The sequence below is a fragment of the Haliaeetus leucocephalus genome, unplaced genomic scaffold (assembly GCF_000737465.1).
Source record: "Haliaeetus leucocephalus isolate CR32 unplaced genomic scaffold, Haliaeetus_leucocephalus-4.0 Scaffold545, whole genome shotgun sequence".
Lineage (NCBI taxonomy): Eukaryota > Metazoa > Chordata > Aves > Accipitriformes > Accipitridae > Haliaeetus > Haliaeetus leucocephalus.
In genome coordinates this window covers 3830588-3856981 of record NW_010972981.1, presented here as the reverse complement: position 1 = coordinate 3856981, position 26394 = coordinate 3830588, and the positions used below count along the sequence as shown (strand labels likewise).

The 26394-nt window shown below is 37.3% G+C and overlaps 1 protein-coding gene across 6 annotated transcripts in view; it reads left to right on the top strand.

Annotated features, from left to right (window-relative positions):
* Positions 1 to 26394, top strand: part of KCNIP4 (Kv channel interacting protein 4) — a 459791-nt gene that overhangs the window by 368739 nt on the left and 64658 nt on the right. The window contains exon 2 of one of the 6 annotated variants that reach the window (XM_010576845.1): positions 6810 to 6812. The exons of the other annotated variants lie outside the window; for them this stretch is intronic. Coding sequence (XP_010575147.1) covers positions 6810 to 6812 — 3 coding nt within the window. The remainder of the gene's footprint in view (positions 1 to 6809; positions 6813 to 26394) is intronic. 6 annotated transcript variants of the gene reach the window in all.

Sequence of the window (26394 nt, the reverse complement as noted above, 5' to 3'; positions counted from 1 at the left end):
CTTCTTTACTGAGCTGTGTGTGCAATTGTGTGCACCATTTGGGACTTTAAAATACATATACCAAGTTAACTGCATTCCTCAGTAAAATGTAGTTATAGAGTTTTTCTTTGCTTATATTTTTTTCTCCTCCTGTTGTCTTTCATTCTGAGATCCTCACTGGCTTTATTGGTATTTCTATTGACTGGCAAGTGCCTACTGACTTGATTTTCCAATGTGTTCATCTCTGCAGTCCTTGCTTTAAAAAGATAGGTACAGCAGACAAATGGAGTGTGGTTTATTATTCTTATGTATATATATTATAAGACACAATAAGTTACAATTCACCAAGACCATTTTCAAAGTCCATGACAATGTAAGGAATTTAACCTTTATTTCCCAGTGCTTGGGATACCAGTTCCTACTGGTCACAGAAGCAATCAAGAGTATTCTGTATTCGTGTCATTTCTGGCACATCTGTTATGCTTTGTAGATTTTTCTTTATGTGTGTTTTATGTGTTTCTGTGGCTTGTGTCCTGATGCCAGAGCAGAGCAGATTCCCTGTAGTTTGTATCGTGCTCCATTTACATCTGACTGGTAAAGAGGAGAATTACTCTGAGTGTATGGTTTATTGGGACAGAAGCTTTTCAGTCAATGCCTGAAGCACACTGAATCTCTGAAACATCAAAGTAGATGGTACAATAAAAACTGGGAGAAAACCTATGTCAAGCTGGAATAGGAAGTAATGACAATGGAAAGAGAGGTTGGGAAGTTGAGCTGTGTAATTAAGCAGTATCTTATGCTTGCTGTATGAAGCTGAGATTACGGACATAGGAGTAATGTGTAATGTGTTACTGTGAGTCACTGGTTCTTTGGTAAATATGCATGTGCATGTTTTACTACATTATATGTTCAAGGAAATATGAGATGGTTATCTTTTTTTTAATAGTGTAAGGATTTGAACAGAAAGCCTCCCCTGATGAGGACAGATAGGAGCACATCTGTCTTTGGTAGATAGACATGCTTGATGTTACCGCTAATGCAAGAAATAGAGTGGGGTGCTGAACTCCAAAAAAATGTGAGAACTGAACTGTAACTCTTGAGGACTTCTTTTACTAAGGAGTTCATTCATTACTAACACAACCACTAAGCTAAACTGTTCATATTAATTCCAGAAAAATAAACTTAATGTTAGTTAAACGTAATGTGGGATGTGTGTAAGGGACACAGTCTTTATTATCTTTTCAACAGGTTTACATCATGTGCCTTTTCCTAACAGGCGTTTGAAGTATTTTCCCTAGCTAAAAGGAAAAACTGTTTAGATGAACAAATTGTCAATTATTACAGGAAAGCTACAGCTTCAAAGTCTAATTTCTGTCCAAAGAAATAGCCAAAGAGTTCCTCTTAAACTGTCAGATCAGCTAACAAGCAATCAAAAGGCTAAAGGCTGAGTATAGCATATGCATTTTTGACTGAAATGTAGCCACAGTGTACATACAGCTGTCAAAAACAGCTAGTGGAAAAAAGGTGTGCAAATTTATTAAATATAAATAAGAACAGTCACAAAAAAGCTCAAATCCTTTGTTGTTTGCTGTTCACTTTTTCTGGTATTTCCTCAGAACTCTATATACCCACAAACATATTTAAATGGAATCACTTCACACAAGTATTTTAACCCATAAAACTCTTAGTTAAAGATCTCACAGAGGCTTCCTTCCCAGAACTCTTCTGGAGCACCTGCATTGCACCAGAGATATGGTAAAGCCTTGCCCCAGTTTCTCTCCCAAACCTCTGCAATTCACCAAAGTTCATAATTAAAATGACTTTAAAATGAAGGTACTTGTTCTAGGTCACAATAATTACTATGGTGATTTAGGGAATATGCCTATGTATAATTTCTGAGCTCACTTTGAATACAAACTCTGTACTTGTATCTGTGTCAGACTGAAAACTCCATTTCCACTGCATTTTCTACCTCCATTTTGGAAAAAGAGCTAACAAAGGGCAGTTAAGCTTCAATTATCCTTATTTACATGCAAGTATTTTTGAACAATTTTGAGTGTTGCCACAGGTGATCTTTGATCATCTGAGAAAGGTATCAGACATCATCTGATGAACATGCATGCAAGTTGTAAAAGGTATTTTCTGATCATCTGGTGTTTTGCAGAGAGGGATAGTAGATGAGAGATTTTGTCACTCCTTCCTCCTCACACTTTTGCCCTGCACCAGCGTGGCTCCTTCCCATGATCTGCAGCTCCAGCTTGGTCTCTCCACCAGCTGCAGCTTACTGCAGGAAATATCCTCCTGCTCTGACGTGGGGGTCTCTGCACTGCAGAGGGGGCCCTGCAGCCCCCCTGCTGCTACAAAAACCTTGCCACTTAAACCAGATACAAGTAGGAATAAAAACCTGGATATATTCTTTGTCGCTGAATCCCATAGACTCAAAGGTAACAGCCATATAATCTTTTCTGCTGTTTAATCAAGCATTACCTTGAAGCTAGGTATGTTCTTGCCCCTACTAGTGCTATTGAAGGACTCCAGGTTCATGGTAGCTTAAAATCTTATGTTAGTTTCCAGCTTAACAGTATTTGCAGTCATTTCATACCCATTTGTGCCAATATTATTCTTTGGATTAAATAGTGTTATTTCCAGTTCTCAAGTTTGCATTTTTGTTATATTTGCAGGCAAGAGGTATATCCTTTCTTGGCCTTGCATTCACTAAGCTAAACAAGCTTCAAGTCATCCTGGGAATTTTTGTCTTCATCTATTCCAACTTCAGTTCCTCTTTCACAAACATGATTGAGCAGAATCTTGCATGGTATTACTGAGTGTGTCTCCCTAATGCCAAAGACTCAGTGTTTCCTGGCAATAATGGAAAAACTTTCTTTGAAGCATTTTAGGCATCTTTGTTGTGGCCACTTTGGTTTGGTAGTTGATGGCTGTTGTATACTCAAATAATACATGTGGATCTTTACTTTCTCTGTCATTTCAAAATAAGGAGATCCTTTGTCCAGTGCACCTTTCCTGCTATTAAGATATTTAGCCCATTCCTGCTTATTGTGCCAAAGTCTTTTATGGTATTAATGTTTGGTACAAGGGTATTGTACCTTGTACCAGTAGCAATATTTGGTACTGATGGGAATATCTGTGAGAGAGAGAAATTTGACCATTAAAAGAGGTGAAAGAATTACTGTAGCAAAAATTTGTGAAGGGCAGATAAGAAGAGAAATAAATATAATTAAACATCCCTGATAGACAGGGCTCTCTGTTAAACTGTGATAATTTCTAGGTAAGAAGGAAGTTGGAGGAACTCAGTTGAGTAAGCTAGTTGTTGAGTGAGTGCAGTATTTCTAAGTAAACTGTAAAGAAGTATTTTTTTACTGGTTAAATGTCTTAATACTGCTGATAAAAACAAATAAAGCAAAGCATCACATACCCCCTTCCTCACATACTGAGTTGTTCTTTTCTTGGATGACCTTTGTGGGCTCCAGTAAAACTGATGTGTTCGTCTTTCGTGCCTGACAAGAAAGCAACCTTAAGAACAAAGAAAGAGGATTGCTTCCACCTGCAGATCTCAGAAACACCCTGGCATGTTGTTATTGTTATAAACGTGGCTCTAAACTACCAAGATGATAACGACAGCATGGCAGTCACATATATGGCTTTCATCTATTTTTATCCTCCAAATTTGCTCCCCTTTCTTTTTTGTGTTTCCATGGCAACAGCCATTAGTGACAGTGCCGCAGGTGTTTTTTATGCCAGAACTTCTTAGGACTGTTAGTTGACCAAATCTATGCACCTGTAGCTTTTTCATTAACACTTAAGTTATTCGTATTTTCTAGCCTGCTGGAAAAAAACCATGCAATTGATTTGACATTTGAAGCAAATACATGGGCTGCCACCCAAATCTCAACGCACCTAACTATGTCTGAACAATGTGTCTATTAGCTATTTAAAATTACGAGAATTCATGGACTGGATATAGTATGAAACTTATGAAATACACAAATTTCTTCCATTCAGTTAAGTTTTCCTTTAAAATTGAGATTTATAATTTCTGTTGTTTAGTTCTCAAAATTGTAAAATAAGGATGACAATAATTTATGTAACCTCTGCCTGAAAATAGCTCAAGCCCTGTGCATTTTCAGCTTTGGTTGTTGATAAGTATAGTAATTTGTTTTGTATGCAGAAAAGTAGAGGCTTAGGGGTGAATGGTTTTAGTGCTTTTCAATTCTGAATGCCTCATCTTCTTTGGGTGTCCATTTTGTGTAACACACCAGGAGTGATTTTTAATAGTAAAATTTTAATGCACATCATACAGCTCCCACAGAGGCTGTTTTGCAATATTTTTTTTGTTTTGTTTTGCTTTGTTTCTGCATATTTACTGCCCAGATGATTTATGATTTCTTAGATCGCAAGGGCCACGTTGTGGGTGAAATTAGTTTTTTCTCAAGAAATATTATTCCTTCTAAAGGAATTATCGTAATTATCTCAGAGCTCTGAAAAGCTTGAAGTTGCAGAGACACGTTGATTCAAGAAATTTATCACTTTAGGGCTCTGTCTGACATATACTGACTAGGAAGAGCTTATTAACAGAAATAGTGATTATCCCACCATGAAAATGTTCATCTCAGTATGTGACTTCTGGTAGTGTTAGCTCAGATTCCTTTATTTCTTTTAATTCTCAGCTAGATATTGTAGGGAACAGTCTGTCCCGCAGAATAAGGTGAAGAATCAGTCTCGTTCTAGTGTAGAATAGATACCACTAGAATATGAATATAAGCATACGATTCACACCTAATATAGTCTGTAACTTTGTCTTTAGTACTAAATGGTCATTAATGCCTTTAAAAGGATCGTTAGGGTGCCATTTCACAATATGCTACATCTGATCTAACTGTGAACTACATATACCAAAGCAAAGATCCCGTCAAGATGTCCATCCACAAGTATGTATCTTGCCACGCATTTTTCTATCTTCCTCATGTTGAAAGTAGGTATTGTGTGAGCTTGTGATGAGTTCAGCTCACTGATCTAGCTAAACAGTAACTCAGCAAAATAATCAGTCTCAGTCATTATAGTCGAATACAAAAGTCAGTACAAAAGAAGTAGCGGAGAGAGCAGAAGAGCTCCTTCAGAGAGTATATAATCAAAAACATTCTGAATACGCTTGGGGATAAGAAAATGCCTTTAACAAGCATGTCTTCTGGTTCTTGGGAAAAGCACAAGCATCCCCAATGGTATTTTTCTAGCTCTAAGTGATGAAAGAAAGGAGCAAACTTGGTCTGCAAATGTTTTAGATTGTGGTTGTCCTTTTTTATTATTTTATTTTATTATTTTACCACAACAGTTTGTCTTTCAGCTCTGTCAGGAGAATGAAGTACAGGTTGTCTTACAGGGTAGAGACTCCCCAGCCTCAGCCCAGGTGTCAAGGGAGCGGGAACAAACAAATATTCACAAAACAGCAACCACTCAGTAATTGTAAGAGGTCTCCATGATCAATAGGCCCTTGGAAAGGTCTGCAGAGCAGTGGAGTTCACCAGCGTGGGAAGGGAAGGGCTGCGACAGGCTGCCATGTTGTGCTGTGCACGATGCTCCTGAGGGTCCCTTCAGCACAACTCCGGTGCCTTGACACATCCAACACACCGGTACTGCTGGGCTTACCCTGACAGCGACAACAGAGCTTTACAACCCCTCTCCCCAGTGTCTAATACTATGTTTTCTGATACGTCATGGAGGAATTGCACCCCCTTCCTCCTTACCCCAGTAAATCAGCATTTCCTTGGATTTCTCATTTCTTTGTCCTTTCTTACTCCACAGACATGTGCCATCACCCCCCTTCAGGGAATTGTTCTTCTCTCCTTAGTCACCCCAAATTTGAGACAGATTGCCTCAGAGCACAAATCCTACTGCCTTTAATGGAATGTGCTGCTTAGGCTTATGGTTTCTGGGGGACTTCTGGTTTCTTCACATATTCCCTACCTGTGAAACTGCATTTTGTTGCTTAAATCAAGTGAAAGTGAGAAAAAAAGTGGAATAGTAAAAACTGAACTGAACAAAGAAGTGAACATTACTTGGAAAGCAGCCGCCTAAAAATGCTACAGTCAAATTTTAAAGAATTTTTTAATTCTCCCTATGTTTGCTTTTGTTGGTCAATTTGTAATTTACCAGATAAGGTATTTTCCTCAGAAATTGAAATACATACAACAAATATGTTGACAAAAATGAAGAGAGATAAATTAATTTTCTTTGTTGTTTTCCCATTGTATTTCTACTCATCTGCGTTAGTTTTTAAAGCTGCCTGCAACTCTGTCAATGGTACATTAGTCGGTTCATAGACACCATGAATCAAAGATTTTCAAGGTCTTCAAATCTTTTATATTATCAGGGGAGTACAAGCCACTTATTTCTATGAATAAGAAATTTCTGTTCTGAACTCTGTCCCTGCGAATCAACATTGGTTGATGCTATACCTCATTTCAACAGCCAACAGCTTCCACAGGATACCAGTTAGGACTGCTGGAAAGTCATCTTTGGGAAGAAATTATATAAACATTGTTGGGTTTCAGTTCATCAGGCTTTTTTGTGAGTATGAGAATCCATCCAGAGACATGAAATTCTGGAGTAAAGTCTAGAAAATGACAATAAAACGGCAAGAATCTTCTCTAAAGTTAGCCCTCTGTTAAACCATTCATCTTGTTTTATAATTCACATCAATTTTTACAGTGCCACTGAAGACTAGAACAAATGCCATTTTCTGTTAATAGCCACCAGTGCAAGCCTGTATATCACACAAGATACACAATTCTGGCTCTTCCCAGAGTTAAAAAAAGAAGGTTTGAATACAGCTGTATTGCTTGAAAGCCCACCTAATGGTGATCGCCCATTGTATTACATTTGTGCTATACGGTATGACAGACTGAGAAGAAAATAATTTTGTTTCCTTGTCAGCCTGAGATGGAAGAATACAATCGATATTTGCTTTTCACTTTGCTGGGACAATTTTATGACATTATGTTTTAAGTAAAAGGAAACTTCTGGTGTAGGAAAGAGTGTGGCGTATCTGGCTATTTTGATTTCAGTTATATATAATAAGTATAATAATAAATTGAAGAAATTAAATATAATAAATGGATTTAGATATCATCTTTGCTGTAAAAGTGCATAAGGGAACAGATATGAAAATACCATTTTTCTGTGACAGGGTAAGCTTTGCTAAGGTTTTCCTCCCTGATACCATTCCCATGCTCAATTTCTTAACTTTGACACCACAGTAAAATTTCCTGTGTGAATGTGACCTCTGTACCACTCTACTCTATCTTGCCATCTGAAGCCAGTATTGCTTCAGACATTTGAGAAGGAACCAGTGCCACTCACAAGGCTGACATGAACATTTGCAAAGCTGAGCTGCATAAAAGAAGACTAAGAAGACACTTCAAAAGTTATAAGGACCCAGCAATCAGATCTAGAGCTTTGCTGAAATCACTGCAGATATTATATGAAGCCCCATCTATAATCTGTTGGTAGGGGCCTGACTTAAACGCACAGAAGGCTGAATGCAGTGAGAAGTATTGTATTCTGCCCTCATGGAGTCTGGTTTTCTCCTTGTCTTGTGCTTGAGGATCTTGATAAACTTATTCCTTTTGAACATCTCAAACATATTGTCTTATATCAATTACTATGACAATGATTGCTTTTCAAGTACAAAGAACATTAAGTGTATTATATCAATGATTTAATGGGACATAAAGTACTTGTATTCCAGACAAGTCAGAAGTATCTATGCAAATAACCCTGCCGGGAGCTTTGTTATTAGTCATCTCCAAGTAGCTCTTTGCTCAGAACTCAAACCTCTAAGATCATCAGTTTGAGAAATGTAAGTCTCTTACCCGTATAAAAAAATTATCCCAGGTTCTGAAAAACCTTCTCTGGCTAACAACATGGTAGTTGTCCAGCTTTCAGAGACTCTTGCTGAAACCTTCAATCAATAATTCTTTAATACAATTTGCATTTTGTACCTAATCGGTCTTAAAAAGCATTTTGTAACTTTTACTGTAATAATGTTTTCAAAGAGCTGCAAAAAAAACCCAAAACAAAACAAAAGCAAAATTGCATATTATCTTCTGCTCTCTGAAAGCAGCGTATTGTGCTGCCAACTTGTAAACAAGCAATAGCAGTACCTAAAATTTGTTTGAAGAGCTTTTTGATGCAATTAACTGTGTAATTTGGCTCATCTTTCAAAACTAAGCAGAATTGACTGGATTTGCATACATTTTGTGCTTAAACTTTTCATATATCTCAGTTTTGCTTGTGTGCTGCTAGTTATTCAGGGCACAGATATCAGTATCAAAAAAATGGTTTTGAGTTGCAAGAGATATATAGAAAGACATGCAAAAATACTATGTCTCCCTCCTATATACACAAAATTACTTGTATATGCTTCCCACTGTATGGCACCAAAAAGTCAAATAACAGGGTAATTTTAGAATTTGATTGACAGCTGCTTTCATTCAGCTTTCAGTTCTGTTAAATTACTAATAATACAGTCTGGTGACAGCAGTAGGGTTATACTCCAGGAACACTACAAATTAGATAAAGATCTTTCATTAGAGAAGAACTGAGAAGAGAAAGCTTGCTGTGTGTTGCTGGTACTGCCCTAACACATATTGTTTGACTACTATCTATTTTGATTTGGGTCCAAGCATCTGTACTTAGAAAAGACCACAGTCATCTTATCAGTCCAAGCTGCTATGAGCAGTATTAGTAAGGAGCCAGCACAAAAGGGTTGTGATGGATGATAACACAAGCCCCGTTCACAGGAAATTAGATTTTCTAAGTGCTGAAGAGAAACATTACAAAACTCAAACACCAGTAAATAACTGCTTTCTCCATCTTTTACCCTGGAGGAGGCAGCACTAATGTTCCTACAAGCCAGAAGGAATGTTGTTTTAGTAATTGAAACTGTGCACTTGATCTTGCATACAGATCTTTCGTTTCATTAGACTTAAAGGCAATTCTGTTTCCTAAATGGTTATTCTTCACAGAGGCACAGAAATACATATTGAAGAAAACAGTATACAGACTTTTAAAATATATTTACTAAAATTTATCTTTTTTGGTTTTATTTCGGTCATTAGTAATCTATATTTTTTTTTCTGATGCTAATTAGAAAGACCACCAAATGACAAAGAAAACCAGAAAGACTTTGATTTTATAGGCAGCTGTTAGTGACAGGATCTTTAAGCAAGCATTAGTCAGATTAGGTTCAGGTAATAAAGTATCTGGTGTAGGTGAAGGTTGCCATGATTCATTAGTTCTGTGTGTTTGTAAAATTAGAAATCTTGGTATGTTCTTTAAATCTATGTTATATACCATTATATTCCTTTCTTCACTTGATAAAATATTTTTGATAAATGTTTACTAATGACAAACTTAGTGGAATACTAAATAGTCAGAATCACCCATTATCCAAATATCTGGAGGGGAAGAAGATGGACAGAGCCCATCATCGGGAACTTGTGTACGTGTTTTGTTGGGAGCTCACTCACACTACACCAGCACTATACCAGCCTCTTCAGAACCAGGGTTACTGGTATGATTTGTTTGTTTTTATTAATGGCTATGCTAATGTATCACAGACTGAGGTAGATGCACAATGCCTGCCTGAAATATTTAAAAATCCAAAGCCACATTTGACCTAACTGAAGACCCTTGATAGGCTGTACTTAGAGAAAGAGATTTATAATTTATGAGGGGTCTTTTGCTCTTCTTAGGGCATTGTCATTTTTCACAGAAACATAAAACCAAAGCTGTTAAGGTTGTCATTTAGTCTGTTGCCTAGCCATTTCTGACAAACAACTAAAGCAATGATAAGCCCACAACATGCCTAGGAAAACTGAGTGGTAATATTAGGATGATTTAAAAAAAAACACCTTATAATAAATCTTTTCTGAAACTTAAGCTAATTACTTTCTGTTACCCAAGAAACATTAGAAGATTTTTTCCCCTTTTTTGACAACTTTGCAGTGAGTGAAGACTGTCATATTGTTTCCTTTCAGTCTTACCTTCCTTAGACCAAAACCTCCTGCTTTTTCAAGTTGTTTCTGTTAGAGTCCTTTTCATTAGAATCGTAGAATGGCTTGGGTTGGAAGGGACCTTAAAGATCACCTAGTTCCAATCCCCCTGCCATGGACAGGGACACCTTCCACTAGACCAGGTTGCTCAAAGCCCCATCCAACCTGGCCTTGAACACTTCCAGGGATGGGGCATCCACAGCCTCTCTGGGCAACCTGTTCCAGTGCCTCACCACCCTCACAGTGAAGAACTTCTTCCTTAACATCTAGTCTAAAACTAGCCTTTTTTAGTTTAAAGCCATTACCCCTTGTCCTATCACTACACACCCTTGTAAAAAGTCCCTCCCCAGCTTTCCTGTAGGCCCCCTTTAGGTAGTGGAAGGCTGCTATAAAGTCTCCCTGGAGCCTTCTCTTCTCCGGGCTGAACAACCCCAACTCTCTCAGCCTGTCTTCATAGGAGAGGTGCTCCAGCCCTCTGATCATCTTTGTGAACCTTCTCTGGACTCACTCCAACAGGTTCATGTCGTTCTTATGTTGGGGGCCCCAGAGCTGAACGCAGTACTGCAGGTGGGGTCTCACCAGAGTGGAGTAGAGGGGGACAATCACCTCCCTTGACCTGCCAGTCACGCTTCTTTTGATGCAGACCAGGATATGGTTGGCTTTCTGGGCTGTGAGTGCACATTGCTGGCTCATATTCAGTTTTTCATCCGTTAATACCCCCAAGTCCTTCTTCGCAGGGCTGCTCTCAATCCACTCATCGCCCAGCCTGTATTTGTGCTTGGGATTGCCCAGACCCTTGTGTAGGACCTTGCGCTTGGCCTCGTTGAACTTCATGAACTTTTCCTGATACTCATCTGTGAACTCACTTCTACAGGTCTGTGTCCTTGAAAAACGGTTCCCTGACACTGACATAAACCTGTATCTGAAGCTTTTCTGATTTTGCCAAGTCATTCTTTCTTCAGGGAGCACTTTGCACTTGTCTTGACTGCATTGTATTCTTGAGGGTTTAAAGTTATTTTTTCTGATTTGTGCAAATCTCTTTGTATTCTAATCCTGTCTCCAGTGCTTCCAGTTCTTCCCAAACAATTGTTAGAACAGTTATTTTAGTTTTACTATCTGTGCAGTTATTTCATGTAACTTACTGGTGTTGGGATGTGATCATCTGGAGTAGATGTAAGTTTTGGGCAGCAAAGCCTTCTAATCATAGCAAGATCAGCCGTTTATGCCATATAGGCAGTTACATGTTTTTTCCCTGCTTTTCATATCATCAGTAATCTCAGCTCAACGTATTTACAATATTAATGACTTGATGTGAATATTTGTCTTTTTTTTTTGCAGTTTTGCTCCATCAATATTTTTCAGCTGAAGTACTGAAACAAAATGCCTGCATTATTATTTGCACAAAAATGCAAATGTTTTATCTTATAAGTAATATTAAATGACTTGCAAAAAAAATCTTTCTGGTTTGCATATTTTAACAGCTAAAGCCAAATTTCTAATATGAAAATGTTATTTTATGCATCTTGGAATGTTCTTTTTACTCCCCTTTTTACCCCCTGCTCACGAGTGCTATAATACAGGTCCAGTTCTGTAATATAATTGCATTTTAGCAACCAAATCCAAACCCATATAGCCTTAGTGACTTCATTGTAACTACAATGGTTTATATCTGCCCAGTGTCTGCCTCTCACATTATTTATGCAACTTCTAATTGCTATGAGTAATTCCACTCATTTGTGTGACACAGACAATGATATGCAATAGTGATACTCAAGTGATGTTAATCTATTAAGTCATTGAAGATGCCTCAGTCTCTATGAACGCCTATGCGTAATAGGATGTGATAGTCAGTCAGACTAAAGGTCACTTCCATGTGCACTTCCATATATTTTCTGCCTACATAATTCAATGTTAGTAATGACTTCAAATTCACCTGATCTTGGAGAGTATATTTCTTGCTGGAAAATGATACAATTTCATCTGCCATCAGTATTATAAATTTATGATTACCAATGAGTCATTGTTCCTCAATATTATACCTTTTAATCAAATGTTCCCTGGGGCACATTTTCATTTCAGATCATTAGTGTGATTCTTATTGGAGTACAGAAAGAAATGTAATCAAAAACACCCAACAGGGATCTAAAAGGCAAAAATTTTTATAGAGGATCCGAAGTCTATTAGAATCCCATTTTTGAATCCCATTTTTGACATTTTTAATGAAATAATTTAGGTTAATTTGATATTCTCTCTGTGCAAAGAAGCTGTGTTTTAGATAGTCACAGAAGATCTTCCAAGAGTGCATGAGTCTTTCAAATTTAAGCAGTCCAGTGCTTCAAATGTATGCATATATCATACAGCATATAGTTTTTTTCTTCTCTTGCTTTTGGCTGTAACCATTAGTAAAGTGAAAAAAAGGTAAAACCCTTTTTTTCCTGTGTTTCGTTTTGCACAGTAGGTGTTACTGAACAAAACACAGCTGCAGGCAGTTTTGAATATTGGACTGCAGCTTTCATAAGGAAGAGGTTAGATTGGAAATTTCTCTGTCATCACAACACAGTGTATATTCCAAGTAGCCAGCAAAAAAATGAGGAGGAGGCTAGCCTTCCAGATATCTCAACAAATCTGCATCTGGATTCGGGATCTGGAAAGACGTAACAGCTCTAGTAGCTACTCTACTATGCTACTTGTATTTCTTTCATTAGAACTGACAGAATTTCTTACAACAGGTCCTCTGACCTCTTTGGGGTTTTTAACATTTAAAATACAGTAAAGAAATAAGAATTTGAATAAGACCAGAATCTCTAGCAGTGGATTTCACTGTCTTTCTGTAGAAACATGGACAGATAAAGAGTAAGGTTCAGTTGATCAGGAGCAGAGAATAAAATGACTAACTGGTCTAAGTTTCCAGAATATTTTTCCTGATGACTTTTTGTTCTTAAGGTAGGAGGAAGGTGAGATCTCATCATCAACCCATGACTTAATCCTGAAAGGGGATGTGTATTCTGCCCCCAGTCCAGCAAAACCTATATCCTTCAAGGCTTTACTGATTTAATGCCCAGAATACTCACCACCCCAGTAAATCAACAGTCCTTAAAGTCTTACTTTGATCAGACTTTATAATATGATTTTATCATTATAAATAAATCATGTTTTTGTCATTTAGCATATTAGCTGTGAGAATGTCATTGTGCTTGCAATTAAACATGTTGTAAACTTCTGACATTGCCACTCTTTCTACTAGTAATTGTAGCAGGGAGTCATGCTAGATAATAATTCTGTCTTGTGTAAGATTGAATTTATAAAATTCAAGGATTTGTTTACTTCTTGACGGAGAAAGTATGATCACATTCTTTGCATCCTTGACATCATTTTCCCTAAGTTAATAAATTTCCCTGAGTTCTTCATGAAAGGTCCAGCTAATAATTCAGCATAGCTTTTAGCCTATAAAGCCACATCTTCTTTGACTCTTAAAATATCATTAGATTGCTAGTTCCATTTAATCTGCAGAAACATTCCTCAGTTAAACAGTTCTAGTACACAAAATGATGAACATCCTCAGAAGGTTTAATTTGGAACTGAATTTTTTTTAATTCAAGGCACTTCCATGAAGGCACAAGGCTGCTGCTCCTTTACTTTCTGTCTTGCTTAGGCCCAGTTCTGTCCAAATCTGAACTTTTCAAACAGATTTATCCTGAAGTGTCCTAGGACAGCCTAGCTGTTTTGATAGAGTAGAATCACAACAACCTGGAGAAGAATATTGGGCTATTTTTGTGAGGAATGTGAATGTGCTCTGCAGAACCCTAATGCTAAAGAGAAACTCTGAACTCCCTGGTTTATCTTTTTTTTCATATTGGCAGTAACTGCCAAATTCTTTTATTTGTTCTCCTGCTGTTGTTGCTGTTGGCTTTATGCTCCTGGAATTACTGCTTTTGTGTGAGAACATCATAGGGGTAGGAGCTGTGTGTGCTTCTTGCAGGCTTTGATTTACTTTTGCATGGTTCTTCAGTAAGGTCAGAACATTGCTGAACCAGTCTTACAAACTTCATACTAGATGAGGTTTCAACAAATTCTAACAATATTTCAGAAGATTATCTTAAGAAGCTTGGGCTTCTGCTGTAACAGGTCTCAAATGTGTCACCCAAGAGGTGTAATCCTGATCGTTAGGCTAAGCTTGGACAGAATTTTCTTTCTCACATTATTGTTTTGAAAGAATTACTGACATTGCTTTGAAATACAATTTGTCGGTTGGAATCATCTCTTAAAGAAGCCCTTTAAGAATGGAGGAGCCCTTTTAAACACACATTTTCCAGTGAAGATCATTTTAACTAAGCAGTTGTTAGGATTTCATTTATTCAGCTGTAACGTGCCCTGCAGTAGATAAGGCAGAATGATAAAGTTTCTGCAAATCTGAAAAAGCTCATAGTCTAGAAGGTATTAACTAGGAATTTGGGGGAAGAAAATAACATGTTTCTTTTGCTATTATTATGAATTCACTTAGTGGGTACTGTATGCTAAACACAGTTTAGGAGGGGTTTTGATAAAAGTGGTGCAGCATCTTGTTTAGTAGCATCATTGCCTGAGGGGATGAGCTGAAAATATCAAATGAAATATGTTAGTCCCACAAATTTGTGTAAGGAATGTTTAACAATAATAAATAAAGTTTGGACAAGTCTGTGATGATTAATTCCCTGGGTGTGTATTCTTAATAATATTTTGAAGAATAAAATAAAAATCACAAGCAGAAAAATAACATTCCAACTTAGAAACACCATAGGAACAAAGGTTTTGTTTGAAAATATGCTCTTTTCTTGGATATGTCTTCCCTGCAACCATGATTAAGAGATCAAATTCTTTTGAACAGAGTGGTTTCAAACAATGCCTGACTCAGAATGGAAGAGCAATTAGGAATGGATTTTCTGTATATAAATGTAAACACTTGTTTATTTTGGTGCATGTATTCCATCTGCTAATGATACGTATTTATTTTAATTTTATTAGATAGTTTTCCTGCCTGACAAAAGAAACTGTAACAACCCTGACATCAGTAGGACCCTAAAGGCTTAATCACTTCCAGCTACTGCTTTGCCAGCAGGAGAGATTATTATCCACAGCTTTCTCACAGCCATTTGTCACTCTGGGGAGATTATTGTCCTCCCAGATCTATTAGCTCAGTCTCAATAATAAACATTAGTGTAAACAGTTTCAATATTATTTTGCTAACATGTCTGAGGATATATATCCTTATATATATATCCTTGAGTAATGAGATTTTATTTCTGAATTAACTGCCGTAACAGCTGTGTTACTGGTTACTCAAGGAAAGAAAGAGAAATGGTAGATGTTAATTTGGGGTATATTGCACCTTGAAAAATAACCAGGTTTGATCTCAAGAACTCATTAAGCTATACTGTAATAAAGTGCTATAGTAAATTGGTTATTGATTCTGAAACACTGACCGATCAGTGATCAGGCTGCTTTCTCAATGCTCTTTATCCTGTTCTCTCCTTTTTTTTTTTTTTTTTTTAATTTAGCTCACAAGTATGTGAAGTTGTCCAATACTAGTGCTATATATGGCAAAAGCATTACAGTTTTTAGTTACAAGGATTAAAGAGTGAAAAAAAAAAATAAAAATCAGTAATTTTAAATAGGAGTGACACTGAAAAAAACCCAAACCCTTGTTAAATCACTCAGGGGAAAGTAATATCAAATATCTACAGAATTAAAAAAAAAACCACCAAAACTTAGTTAGCTAGCACTGATATAGCTATCATTGATTATTTATTCCAAACAGCTACCAAAAAGATTGCCGTAAGATGTTTATTAGGTATCTTTTTTTCTCAGTCAGTTCAAGCTCTTTTATTAGGAGAATTCTTACAGATGGAAATTGTTACAGACAGCCCACTTCCTGAACCTCAGTAATTTCCTGAACTTTCAGGATCAGATTTCCTTTACAGGTAATTGCAGACAGAATGATACAAGCCTCACTTGTCCAGTGGAGTGCAGCCACTCAAATGGGTTTGACTGTCCAGAGTGCCAATTCCCCTAAATGTGTTTTCCCTAATCTGAAGTGATCTGGGAAAAAAACAAAAGAGAGTGCTACTCCACTTTTCTGAGCTGGGTAATAAGACTCCTTGTGACACAAGTCAGCAAAACAGGCATTTTCTGGGAGGTTTCTGTCCTACTCACAGGATCAGACTTTCATGCAAACACTTCTGGTGTAACACCCTATGTTTAGAGTAGCAGCATCAATTAAAAAAATCACACTTATGTATAAAAAGTCCTGCTTGTTTTGTTGAAAATAATATTTTAACTATTTCAGAATGTTTACTCTGTGGTTTGTATCACTATTTTTATTGTTTTTTTCTTATTTCTGAGGACAGTAGAACCAGGGGAGAGATGATTTTTTTTTTCTTAATAAGAGAATGTACATGTAAATCACAAAAATCATCATTAGAAACTCGTATCAGAAATAATCTCTGAGACAATTCCTGCTCCTTTTAAAACAAATCTAATTTCTGTCAGTTTCCCCTGTGTCCTAGTTCTATAGGTCACCAGCAACACTTTGTTCGCTATCTCCTAGTAGACCTTTGAAAACTGTTGAATTATGCATTCTTTAGAAAATACCAGCTGGTGTTTTTATGCCCATTTTAATATAAATTTTTTTTCATTCAAAAGAAATACTTAGGAGGGTTCTTTTCTTTAAAAGTGAATAAAGCCAGCCAGATAGAAAAGCTGTTCTGTTGCAGCCTGTTACAAAAAGATATGGAAACTTTTGCAGAAATGCTGTAGTTGGGAAATTACTGGCTGAATCAAGAGCATTCTTCCATATTAGTGGCAAGGACTTCTGATAAATTCTGGATTTCTCTTTTAAATTTGTACTGTCTGTGAATAAAATTAAATTAATTGGATGTGCATAGGCTTTTTAGAAGGAATTAAAATTGGACCCTTCCCTTGCTACTACTTCTTTCAGTATATACTGCATCACCGAGTTGTACTCTTTTAATTCCTATTAGACAAAGTGAGAATTATTGGTCCTCATGTAAGTATCGGTGGTGCCCTGTATTAAAAATTCTGATCTATATAATTTTGGCAATACATGTTCAAGACTATAAATGAAAGATACATTCTATGCAAATAATTTCCCACTCTGTTATCTTACTGCTTTAATTCTGCTTCCCAATCTTTAACAATTGACACTAGATATAGAGTTTCTCTTCCAAAGCTGTCTCTGTATCTTTTCAGAACCTACATACGCTATCCATAGTACAGTTCCTGTGCTCTGGTTTGCCAAACCATTGCTTTTCTTTTAACTCATTTCTAAAAAACACATCTCATCCATTTTACTTTACATAGATCCATAATACCTGTTATTTTATCGTTTTCTGTATTGGGTCACAAAGTAGAAAAGCTTGTATTACTGATTTGGCTTTGGATTGTTAAGCATTTGCTTATGTGCTTTTCTAGTTACAGAACTTTTACACAAGAATTGGCATTCACATATTCCGTGCTCTACATTAATAGTAATTAACCATAGTTTGATGACTGTCTATCACTACAGAACACTAAAGCAAATGGCTTATAATCACGTATAAATCTTCTTGAATGTGGATTTTGTTCAACAGAATTAAGGATTTGTTCCATTGAGTTAAAATCATCCCATATTCTATGTAAAACAAGACCTACAATGAACTATTTATTATGTTCAGATATTTCTTGGAGTTAAATTCCACAAGCAAAAAGCTTGCAAATTGAACAGCTTACTGTTACTCACATCTTGCTTCCATAGTTTTAAACAACAATCAAGAGGTTTTCTCCACCTAGCTATTAAGCATCTTGTAACCTTCTTAGAAATAAATTACTTTTTATTTTGTGCATGAACAGCTAAGGGACATAATAAGAAATGCAGTACTACTTCTCCTGCTTGGATTTACTTTAGACCAGAAAAATTGAGTGCTTTATTCAAACATAAAGTGAGAATTATATGCCAAGGGCTGTATAAACTTTTCTTTTTATTTGGTTCTTTTTAAGAAATTACTACAGATTTGCATATCTACATATAATATTTATTTGTGTCTTAATTAGAAAGTCTACTACTTAAAAATGTAAAAATAAAAAATAAATTTATTCATTCTGGATTTTTTAGTATAACGTAAGTATTTTTATGAGAATTTATGTAACTACATATATTTATCCATGTATGACTATGGTTGTATCTCTATCTGCTCATTTGGTTTTAAACTGAGCATCAAAACCCATTTAGTTTTGCAGAAAGCATTTTAGACCATAAGGTTCCTCTCTCTAGCAGCTGACATTAGACAGATGTGCTATTTGGGTTTGTGCATGTGTGTATAAGAATCCATAATGAGTTTTGTTGTTTCCCTACTTTATTGTGTCTGCCTTGCTTACATTGTCTGGGAGTTATTGCTGAGTCGCTATATTTCACACTTCAAAGAGTTATCTGTGGCTTCTAGTCGGAAGTGACATGTTGTGAGCACTATGAAGAAACAACCTGAAATTACTACTTTCTTTAAAATGTGGCTTCTTTGTGTTCCACTGGGAAATGAAGAATTTTAAGAAGTCTTGAGGAACTCAAAAGGAATTTCAGTTTATCCTTGGCAACCATTTCCAGCTGTGCCCCAGATCCATGTGTGAACGGGCTGTCAGAAGAGAATAGAGCAGCATGAGGACAATAGTCAAACTAGAATAATAAAAAAGTCCAAGGTATTTTATTTAATTGCAGCCAACAGTGGAAGTGGTCTGGAAAAGAAGACTAAAAAAAACACCAAAACCTATCAGAGCCTTCTGTAAAAGAAAACAGCAAGTGGATTTGCTTGCTTTTAGGCCTGCTAAAAACCAGTACCCAGTAGGACAATTTATTGTAGTATGGCAAGAGTGTGGTTTGTCAGGACCCTTGGGGAATCTCTGAACTGAACAGATTTGCCCTGGCAAGAACTCCCAAATCAATAACACTTGCTCTAATGGGACTTTGCAACACATTAGTGACAGGACCTTTCGGGGCAGGGGGTTTCTCTCCTAGAAGCTTGTTTCTTGTTGTTTCCTGTGTGCTAGCATTGCAATACCCACTGATCTTCCTACCTACTCTCTCTCCCCCACATTTATTCACTTGTAAATTGGCGTTCCTTTGGTTGCTCCTTTTAATACAAGCTGATATGTGTTATATTGCACATGGTTACTTTACTCTGGTTTAACTGAAAATTTTCAACACTAAATGGAAAAACATTTAGTAGTAGGGAATGAAAAAGACTTGGGGATTTTATGTATTGCAAATAAGTTACAACTGATTTATACCAGGGTCTCTCAAGTTCAAAAGTCAGATGTATTTCTTCTGATAGACACAAAGTAAGCAGGATTAAAATGAGATACAGTATCCTCATCAACAAATTATGACTTGTTTGGAAACAACTGACTCAAAGCACAAGGATTAGGATAGGTCCCAGCACATGTTCTTCCTTCACAGATGAAAGCTCTGTCAGGCTCAATATAAGAGTTTGCTCCATGTAGCTCATGACAGAGCACTGCAAAGGCTCTTTGGCTGAAGTTAAAATCAAGCACTTCTTCCTGTTCAGTAGCTGCCGCTAGTCTTTCATTTGTTCTTTCTTGTAATTGTTTTGAGTTTTTTAAATATATTTTGTTATTTATAAACATTCTGTGTGAGATTATTGCCTAAGGATCAGAGCCAGTCTGGATTTATTGCAGTAGGTATTGTGCAAAGATAAATTAATGTCTTTGTCCTTCCATACATAGTGGGACCTAAGCAACCAGTAGATAGATGAGGTGCCACTGATAAAAGCAGAAATAAAAGACAAATAAAATACAAAGCAATGCATTCTTTGAATGCCTTTATTCATGCCATTCACAGTTCTCCATGTTTCTGTGTAAAAATTCAATCTAGCTGTAGATCAGTAGACAAATAGAAGAGTTTAAAGGGATGGCTAAAGAAGAACATAGTCCAGTTCTCATTTCCTTGTGCATGCAGTGATGTGAGTAGAAAGAGTGAAAGTCTTCGCTAGAAATTCGGAGAACTGGGTGATGAAAAGCTGAGATCACCAGGGGAACAAAGATAGACAGCAACCTTATATTGAGGTAACTGGACTAAATGAATTAGATACAGTTCGATTGTGGAGTTTCCATAAGGCAAGAAGGGAATATTGCTGCTGGAGGAGGGACATGGGAAGGGACGTTTAAGAGAGATGTTTATAATGGCTACAGAGCAGCAAGCCATAAGTTTATGTCAGGGTGATACATTTATGTCAAGGTAAGAAAATCTTAGTTGCAGATTTTGAACAGACTGCAGGAAGTACTCACTATACTAGGAACATAATAAATGTACAGCGAGTGAGACCTGTAATATGACGCTTATAAGGAGAAATGGAAGCTGCAGGCAAAAGAGAAGAAATTGAGCACTAGCAACTGAAAAGCCCTGCAACCACAGAAAGCTACATGTTTTAATAGTTACAAAACCAGGAGGATGTAATCAAACATCCCCACCTGCTGCAGCAGTTTATTTGTTTTATCTTGCAGCCTGAATTGCCACAGGGAAGACTTGTAATCAGCATCAGCATGCTGCAGTCAGTGTTTGTGTGTGTGCCTGTGCGTGCAAGTGTTGGTTCATAGAGAAAAGCATCTTTAAAAATCTGTCCAAAAAGTAAAGGTTTACTCTTATTCAGTAAGTGACCTTTCTTCAATGTTTCAGTGTTATTCCTTCCTTAGGTCCTTTGCAACGGTTAGCAAAGCATCAGGATGGAAAGCCGGTGATCGGTTGAAATCTTTTTCCTAATGTTTTTGTGCAAAGGTTTCAAAGTTCCTTTGTAAGCCAGATTTCCTATCTCCTTGTTCAGGCAACTAATTTTATTGGGGGTTTTGGCTGATGAAAACAAAAGGACTTTGCTCCAATTGTCTTCATAATGCTCTGTGAATTAACCAGCCTTTTAAATGTTGTGATTCATAGAAAAACTATCAGAAATAGATTTTTGGATTTTTTTTTCATACATATAGCTTGTGTTAGATAAATCTCATTGTTATGACAGTGTATAATCATCTAACATTTTTCAGGCTGCTGTTAGTTAATAATTTCATGGGTTTGCTATACATGATATCCTTCAGCTGAAATAGAATAGATGCCTTTCAAAACACTCATGAGCAAAGCTGACAATAAATGCCATTTATAATCTCAGAAAATAGCTTGGAATATCTCAACTTCTTTCTTTTGCAAGGATTAGCAGGAAAACAATTTTTGTCTTCCTTCAATATTGAATATCATTCTGCACCTTCTCCCCAGTTCTGTGATGTAGAAAATAAGATCATGGTTCAGCACTATGTGTACTTCAGCAGCAACGTAGGCCTAAGAAGCTCCCACTTTCCCAGGTTAGCCATTCGTTCTCATCGCACCCAAATACATCACTGTTCCAGGCATGCAGACAAAATTATTTGCAGAGATGTGCTGTCAGCTGCATCAGGAAATAGAACCAGGTTTGCAAAGGAAAGGGCTGTTCTTAAGCAGCATGATGCTGTGATGAGAATCGGTGTCAGGGAAGTGGGGACTGGTCAGGGACCCCTCAGCACAAGGAGCTGAGGTCTGCCATTGAATCACAGACTTAGTTTTACTAAGAGGAAGAAATTTTGCATTTTTTGTACTTTGTAAATTATTTAAACATTCTTTCAAAATGGTGCAAACGTATCCTAGTATTTTACATATTTGCAAACATGTGATTCCTGAATTTTGATAAGCCTTTAAACTGTACATGAAATTTTTATCAGTTAAGTTCTCATATTCACCACTAAGGAGAATTTGTTGCTTCAAAGTGGCTTCTTTAATTATAACTTTTAGAACACTAGTGAAAAATTGACAGTATTTCAACAGTGCTATCCAGATCATTAATTCTTAAACCTATCTGAGATTAATTATAGTCTCAGAATGCAACTGTAGTCAAGATGGACTAGAAGATTGAGTAGAAGTTCTGCATTTTGGCACAACATTTGTGTAACAAATTACACACCGATCCTTACAGAGGCTGGGATTTACAAGAATGTATTTGTTACTTCTAGCCAGCCTAATCGCAAATCCGTCACACTTACCCAGCCTCTAAAATTCATCATATGCACATACTACGTATTTTTAATTACCTTAGTGCTTGTTAAGACTGTCATCTGTTGTGTGCTTAGAGTGGCATTCAGGCTGGAACTGTACACACAGTTGTAAAAGCTACAAGAGTAGCTGCATCACTCTTAAGGAAACCAGAACACTTTTGAAATAAAACACTACTCTTACTACTTTGTTAGTAGGAATACTGCACTGCATCTAGCTACATTAAGTAATTTATAATAACTCAACTCTGCACCGAGGAAATGTAAATGTAAACGTCATGTTACACTTGGTTTTAAGGGTAGTTGATCAATGGGAAGGACTGATACTCTTTTCTTCTATTTCTTTATAATATTTTTAATGAAGCATTTAATGAATGGCACTATTTTTTGTTTCTTCAAATCTCTTTGCAAAAAAGAAAAGTGTATTCTTCATTACTTTGTTGTGCCCCTTTTCCAACTTGTTCAAAAAGGTTATTTTTATGGAGCAGGATACAGATCACCATGGAAAGTAGGGTACTTTATGTCAAGACTGGCAGCTTAACAACTGAAAACCATCAGTGTTTCAGAAGGGCTCAGTGCCTTCTGTACAGAGGTGGTGTAACATCACCATCACCCGAAATCAAAATGAGCTTTATGCAAACCACTAAAATTTGCAGAAAAATGTTAGGAATCAAAGTATGGAATATAGAACTTAAGCTCCAGACAAATCCTACTGAACTCTGGAAAATTTGCTGTTGACTTTGAAAGTGCATTTGGAAGTGACCTACTCCCGAACGATCTAGGTCAGGGCGGACTCCCTTGGGGCTAGTTCAGCAGAATTGAAAAGTGCGCTGGTTTCATTTCACCGTTTTGTCAAAGTTGTGTGAGCTCTCAGTGAGACATCTCTCCTAAGAACTAAATTCGTATAAAGAATTTAAAAACCACATTACAGTGACAGCCTAGAGCACTGCAGGTTAATTATTTCCACTCAGAATAATTGGATAATAGTGTGAACACTATGAAGGTATACTTCACAAATTATTCCTTAAAAGCATCTCTTTCTGGGCTTCTCTAATTGTCCTAATGAGTATGAAAAGACTTTTCTCTATAAAGTACAGACGTGCTTATTAAAGGATGTTATAACACACCCCTCACACATGATTTGGGGCAGACCCGGACACTCGCCCCCCAGCAGCCGGAACCAGGCACGTGGGCTATGACCTGTGGTCCCACTCCAGCCCCCGGCGCTGAGCCCCTCACTCACATTGGACCCCTCAGGAGCTGGTTTTCAGGACACACACCATCCCCAGCCCAGCGGCTGCAGCCGAGACCCTCACCTGCTCCAGTGGGTGGCACAGAGACCCCAGTGGCTCCAGCAGCTGACTCCGCAGGCCAGGGGTGCCCGCGCCCCCAGTCTGACTCCAGCTGCTGGCCCTCTGGCAAATGTAAGCACACCCGAGTCCAGCATTGTACGTGTTCACATACACCATACACACCGTTAAGATAAGAAGCTAAATGTGGAGGTAATAAATATTTGAAAGGTCTCTCAACGTTTTTAGTATCTCCCTATTTACTTTTTCATTCTAATTCTTAACTCCTCTTTAACATTTTTACTTTTGCTCTCTCTTTCCTTTCTCTGCTGAACCCTTCTTTTTCATTCTAGCTCAACTCATATCACTCATTTGATTTCTTTCCATCATCTGTCACTCACTTTTAATAGACTCATCTTTTTGTCTTCAGTTGCTCTCTCTAGCCTTTTTACAACAGTATTTTTCTCTCTCTGCTTTCATATTCCACAGCACAGGTACTGCATATCGCTGGTTTTCAGTCCCCTGGTTAGAACTGATCCTTCATTTTGACTGAAGCATCTTCGTTTTCCTCCATTGCAAAACTCAGTTTGTTATCACTATTCAATCACAATTAGTAATTCAACCTCTTTAAACAGGTTTTCTTTACAGCTTCATGCTGCCATGCCTGCCACGCTGAGCCTACCAGCCCTGTAAGCGAGGGACTGCTCGGAGGGTCTCTCCCCCCGTCCCTGGTGCCAGCCCTTCAGGTTCTTCACTGACCAGGGACACCACTGTTGAGATGTCCAGACCAGTCTGCCCAGTGTTAGGGCCCATTTCATTGCTACTGAAGTATCCACCTTGCTTAGGCTGTGATAAAGCACACTTATTCTTCAGTCTCTGTATCCATAAGCCACCTGCAAGATCTCAGGTTCCTCAGCATCACTTGCTTTCATCTGCCAATCTATTTCTGTTGCGCCAAATTGCTTGTGAATAGACATAGCCAGTATGACTTTTCCTAAGTTGAGTGTCCTTCCTGAATATGAAATAAAGCATTCTTGAGCCACATAGAGATTTTCTTTGGCCCAGAGTTTGTTTGCTTCTTGTTTCTTTGAAAGAAGCTGTAATTCCATTAAAGCTATACAAACATGTTTGAATCAAAGCCCAATGAAAAAAAAAAATAGTTCTTTTATCTCTTTTGATTCCTACTTACACACTGGGTCTTGAGTCTGTTAGAAAATATTACATACAAAAGCAGTTAGCTGTTAAATTCTGTAGTTTAGCATTTTTATTTCAGTTGTAAAATCCCTTTAAGCAATAGTAAATTAGGAATTTCATTAAGAAAAATGTACAACTATTTTATTGCTTAGGATAGTAAGAGCATGACTTAAAACTATTGTACTGGGCAGATTTTTATTTTCTTTTTTTTAAAGTTCTCTGCACTATCTACTGCATTCTTCTTCAAGTATTATTTTCCTTTCCACTGCTCTCTCCTCTAAATTAAAAACCTATTCCTCCTAATCTGTCTCCTTCCTAGATCCCCACAAAGTAATTTTCTGTTGATGTGCTTTATTGTGTGATCATTTGTATATATATTAGTTAGTTAAAAACTTCTATACTCATAAACAACAGAAGGGGAAAAGGTGAAGGAAAGTGCATAGTTCCAAGTAGCAATCAAACAAATCTGGTTCATTGTGCATTCTCTCATTTGCTCACATGGTCCACTTCAAGTGAGATTTTTCTAAAGCGAGCAAGTGATCTGGTATAAATATGTTTCCTGTCATAGGGGACCAGCTCCATTTTACACATGCTCTGGGAGTGTGTCTGCAAGTCTGTTAAGTGGTATTAAATCAAGAAAGTGCTGTGGAAAAATTAGTACATTTTCAAGCTTTGCACTGAAGAAACTCTGTGTAATTTTCAGTGTTTATGCTCCTGGAGATGTTTATAACAGTTTTAAATAAAGTTTGCATTAAACATTTGCATAGAAACTGTTCATATCATAAGTAGTTTTTCAGGTTGAAAAGCTGCGTGTACGTCATGGGAAGGCATGGTCTGAATAATAAAGCTGTATTTGGGAAATTTAATGAAGACTGTAAGGACAAAAGCATGGCCGTTTCTCTGTTTTATATTTTTTGTATTTTGACACTTCTCTACCATTTCTTCTCTCCTGTGATATTAGCTTTTTCTTCTCTTCTTTCATCCTTTTCCATTTGCCAATCCCACAAATGCCCTACTGTAGTTACTGGTTTTGACAGGATCACTTGTTCTTTGTCCTTCATTTTTAATCCATGTTCAAGTACCTTGGCCTCCAGACTTCCCGATTGACACTGACCTCTAATTTATTGGTAGAGAAGTGTGGCTACCAGCTCCTAATTTGCATCTCCCATTGGGAGGCTGGTTTAAAACAGTAGGTACAAGAGAATTTAAAGTGAAGGAGAGCAATCTGACTCTTGAATGAGTGTTTCAAGGTAGTCCTTTAAATGCTGCTATGCATTTTTTCAGCTCAGTAGCTTCATGGCTTCTCCTTGTAGCAGGTCTGGTGTGATTTATGGGGCTTTAGTAGTCCATGGAGCTGATAGGTATATTTTGCAATGAAAAACAGAAAGTTAGGGGCAGTCACTAAAAATACATATGTGCAGACAAAGGAGATTAGCAAGAATGTTTTCCTGGCTTGGCAAAAATCCTGATGATCTGTGGAGTAGCCTACTGACAACTCACACAGTTCCCCGGCAGGTGTTTCCAAAGAACTGAGGCTGAGACTTATAAATATTTATGTTGTACATCATTTTATTTCATTCCCAGACTCACTACACAGAAGGAATATGTACTCTGATTTGGCTCTCTTCCACAAGTCCTGAACTGTGAATATGAAATCGGCACTTCATTTTGTCTCCCTTGCCCCTCCATCTGTGCGGAACCATTAACAGTTTAGTTGGGCTGCCAGCCCTTAAGGCCCTGGGAGAAATTCCATC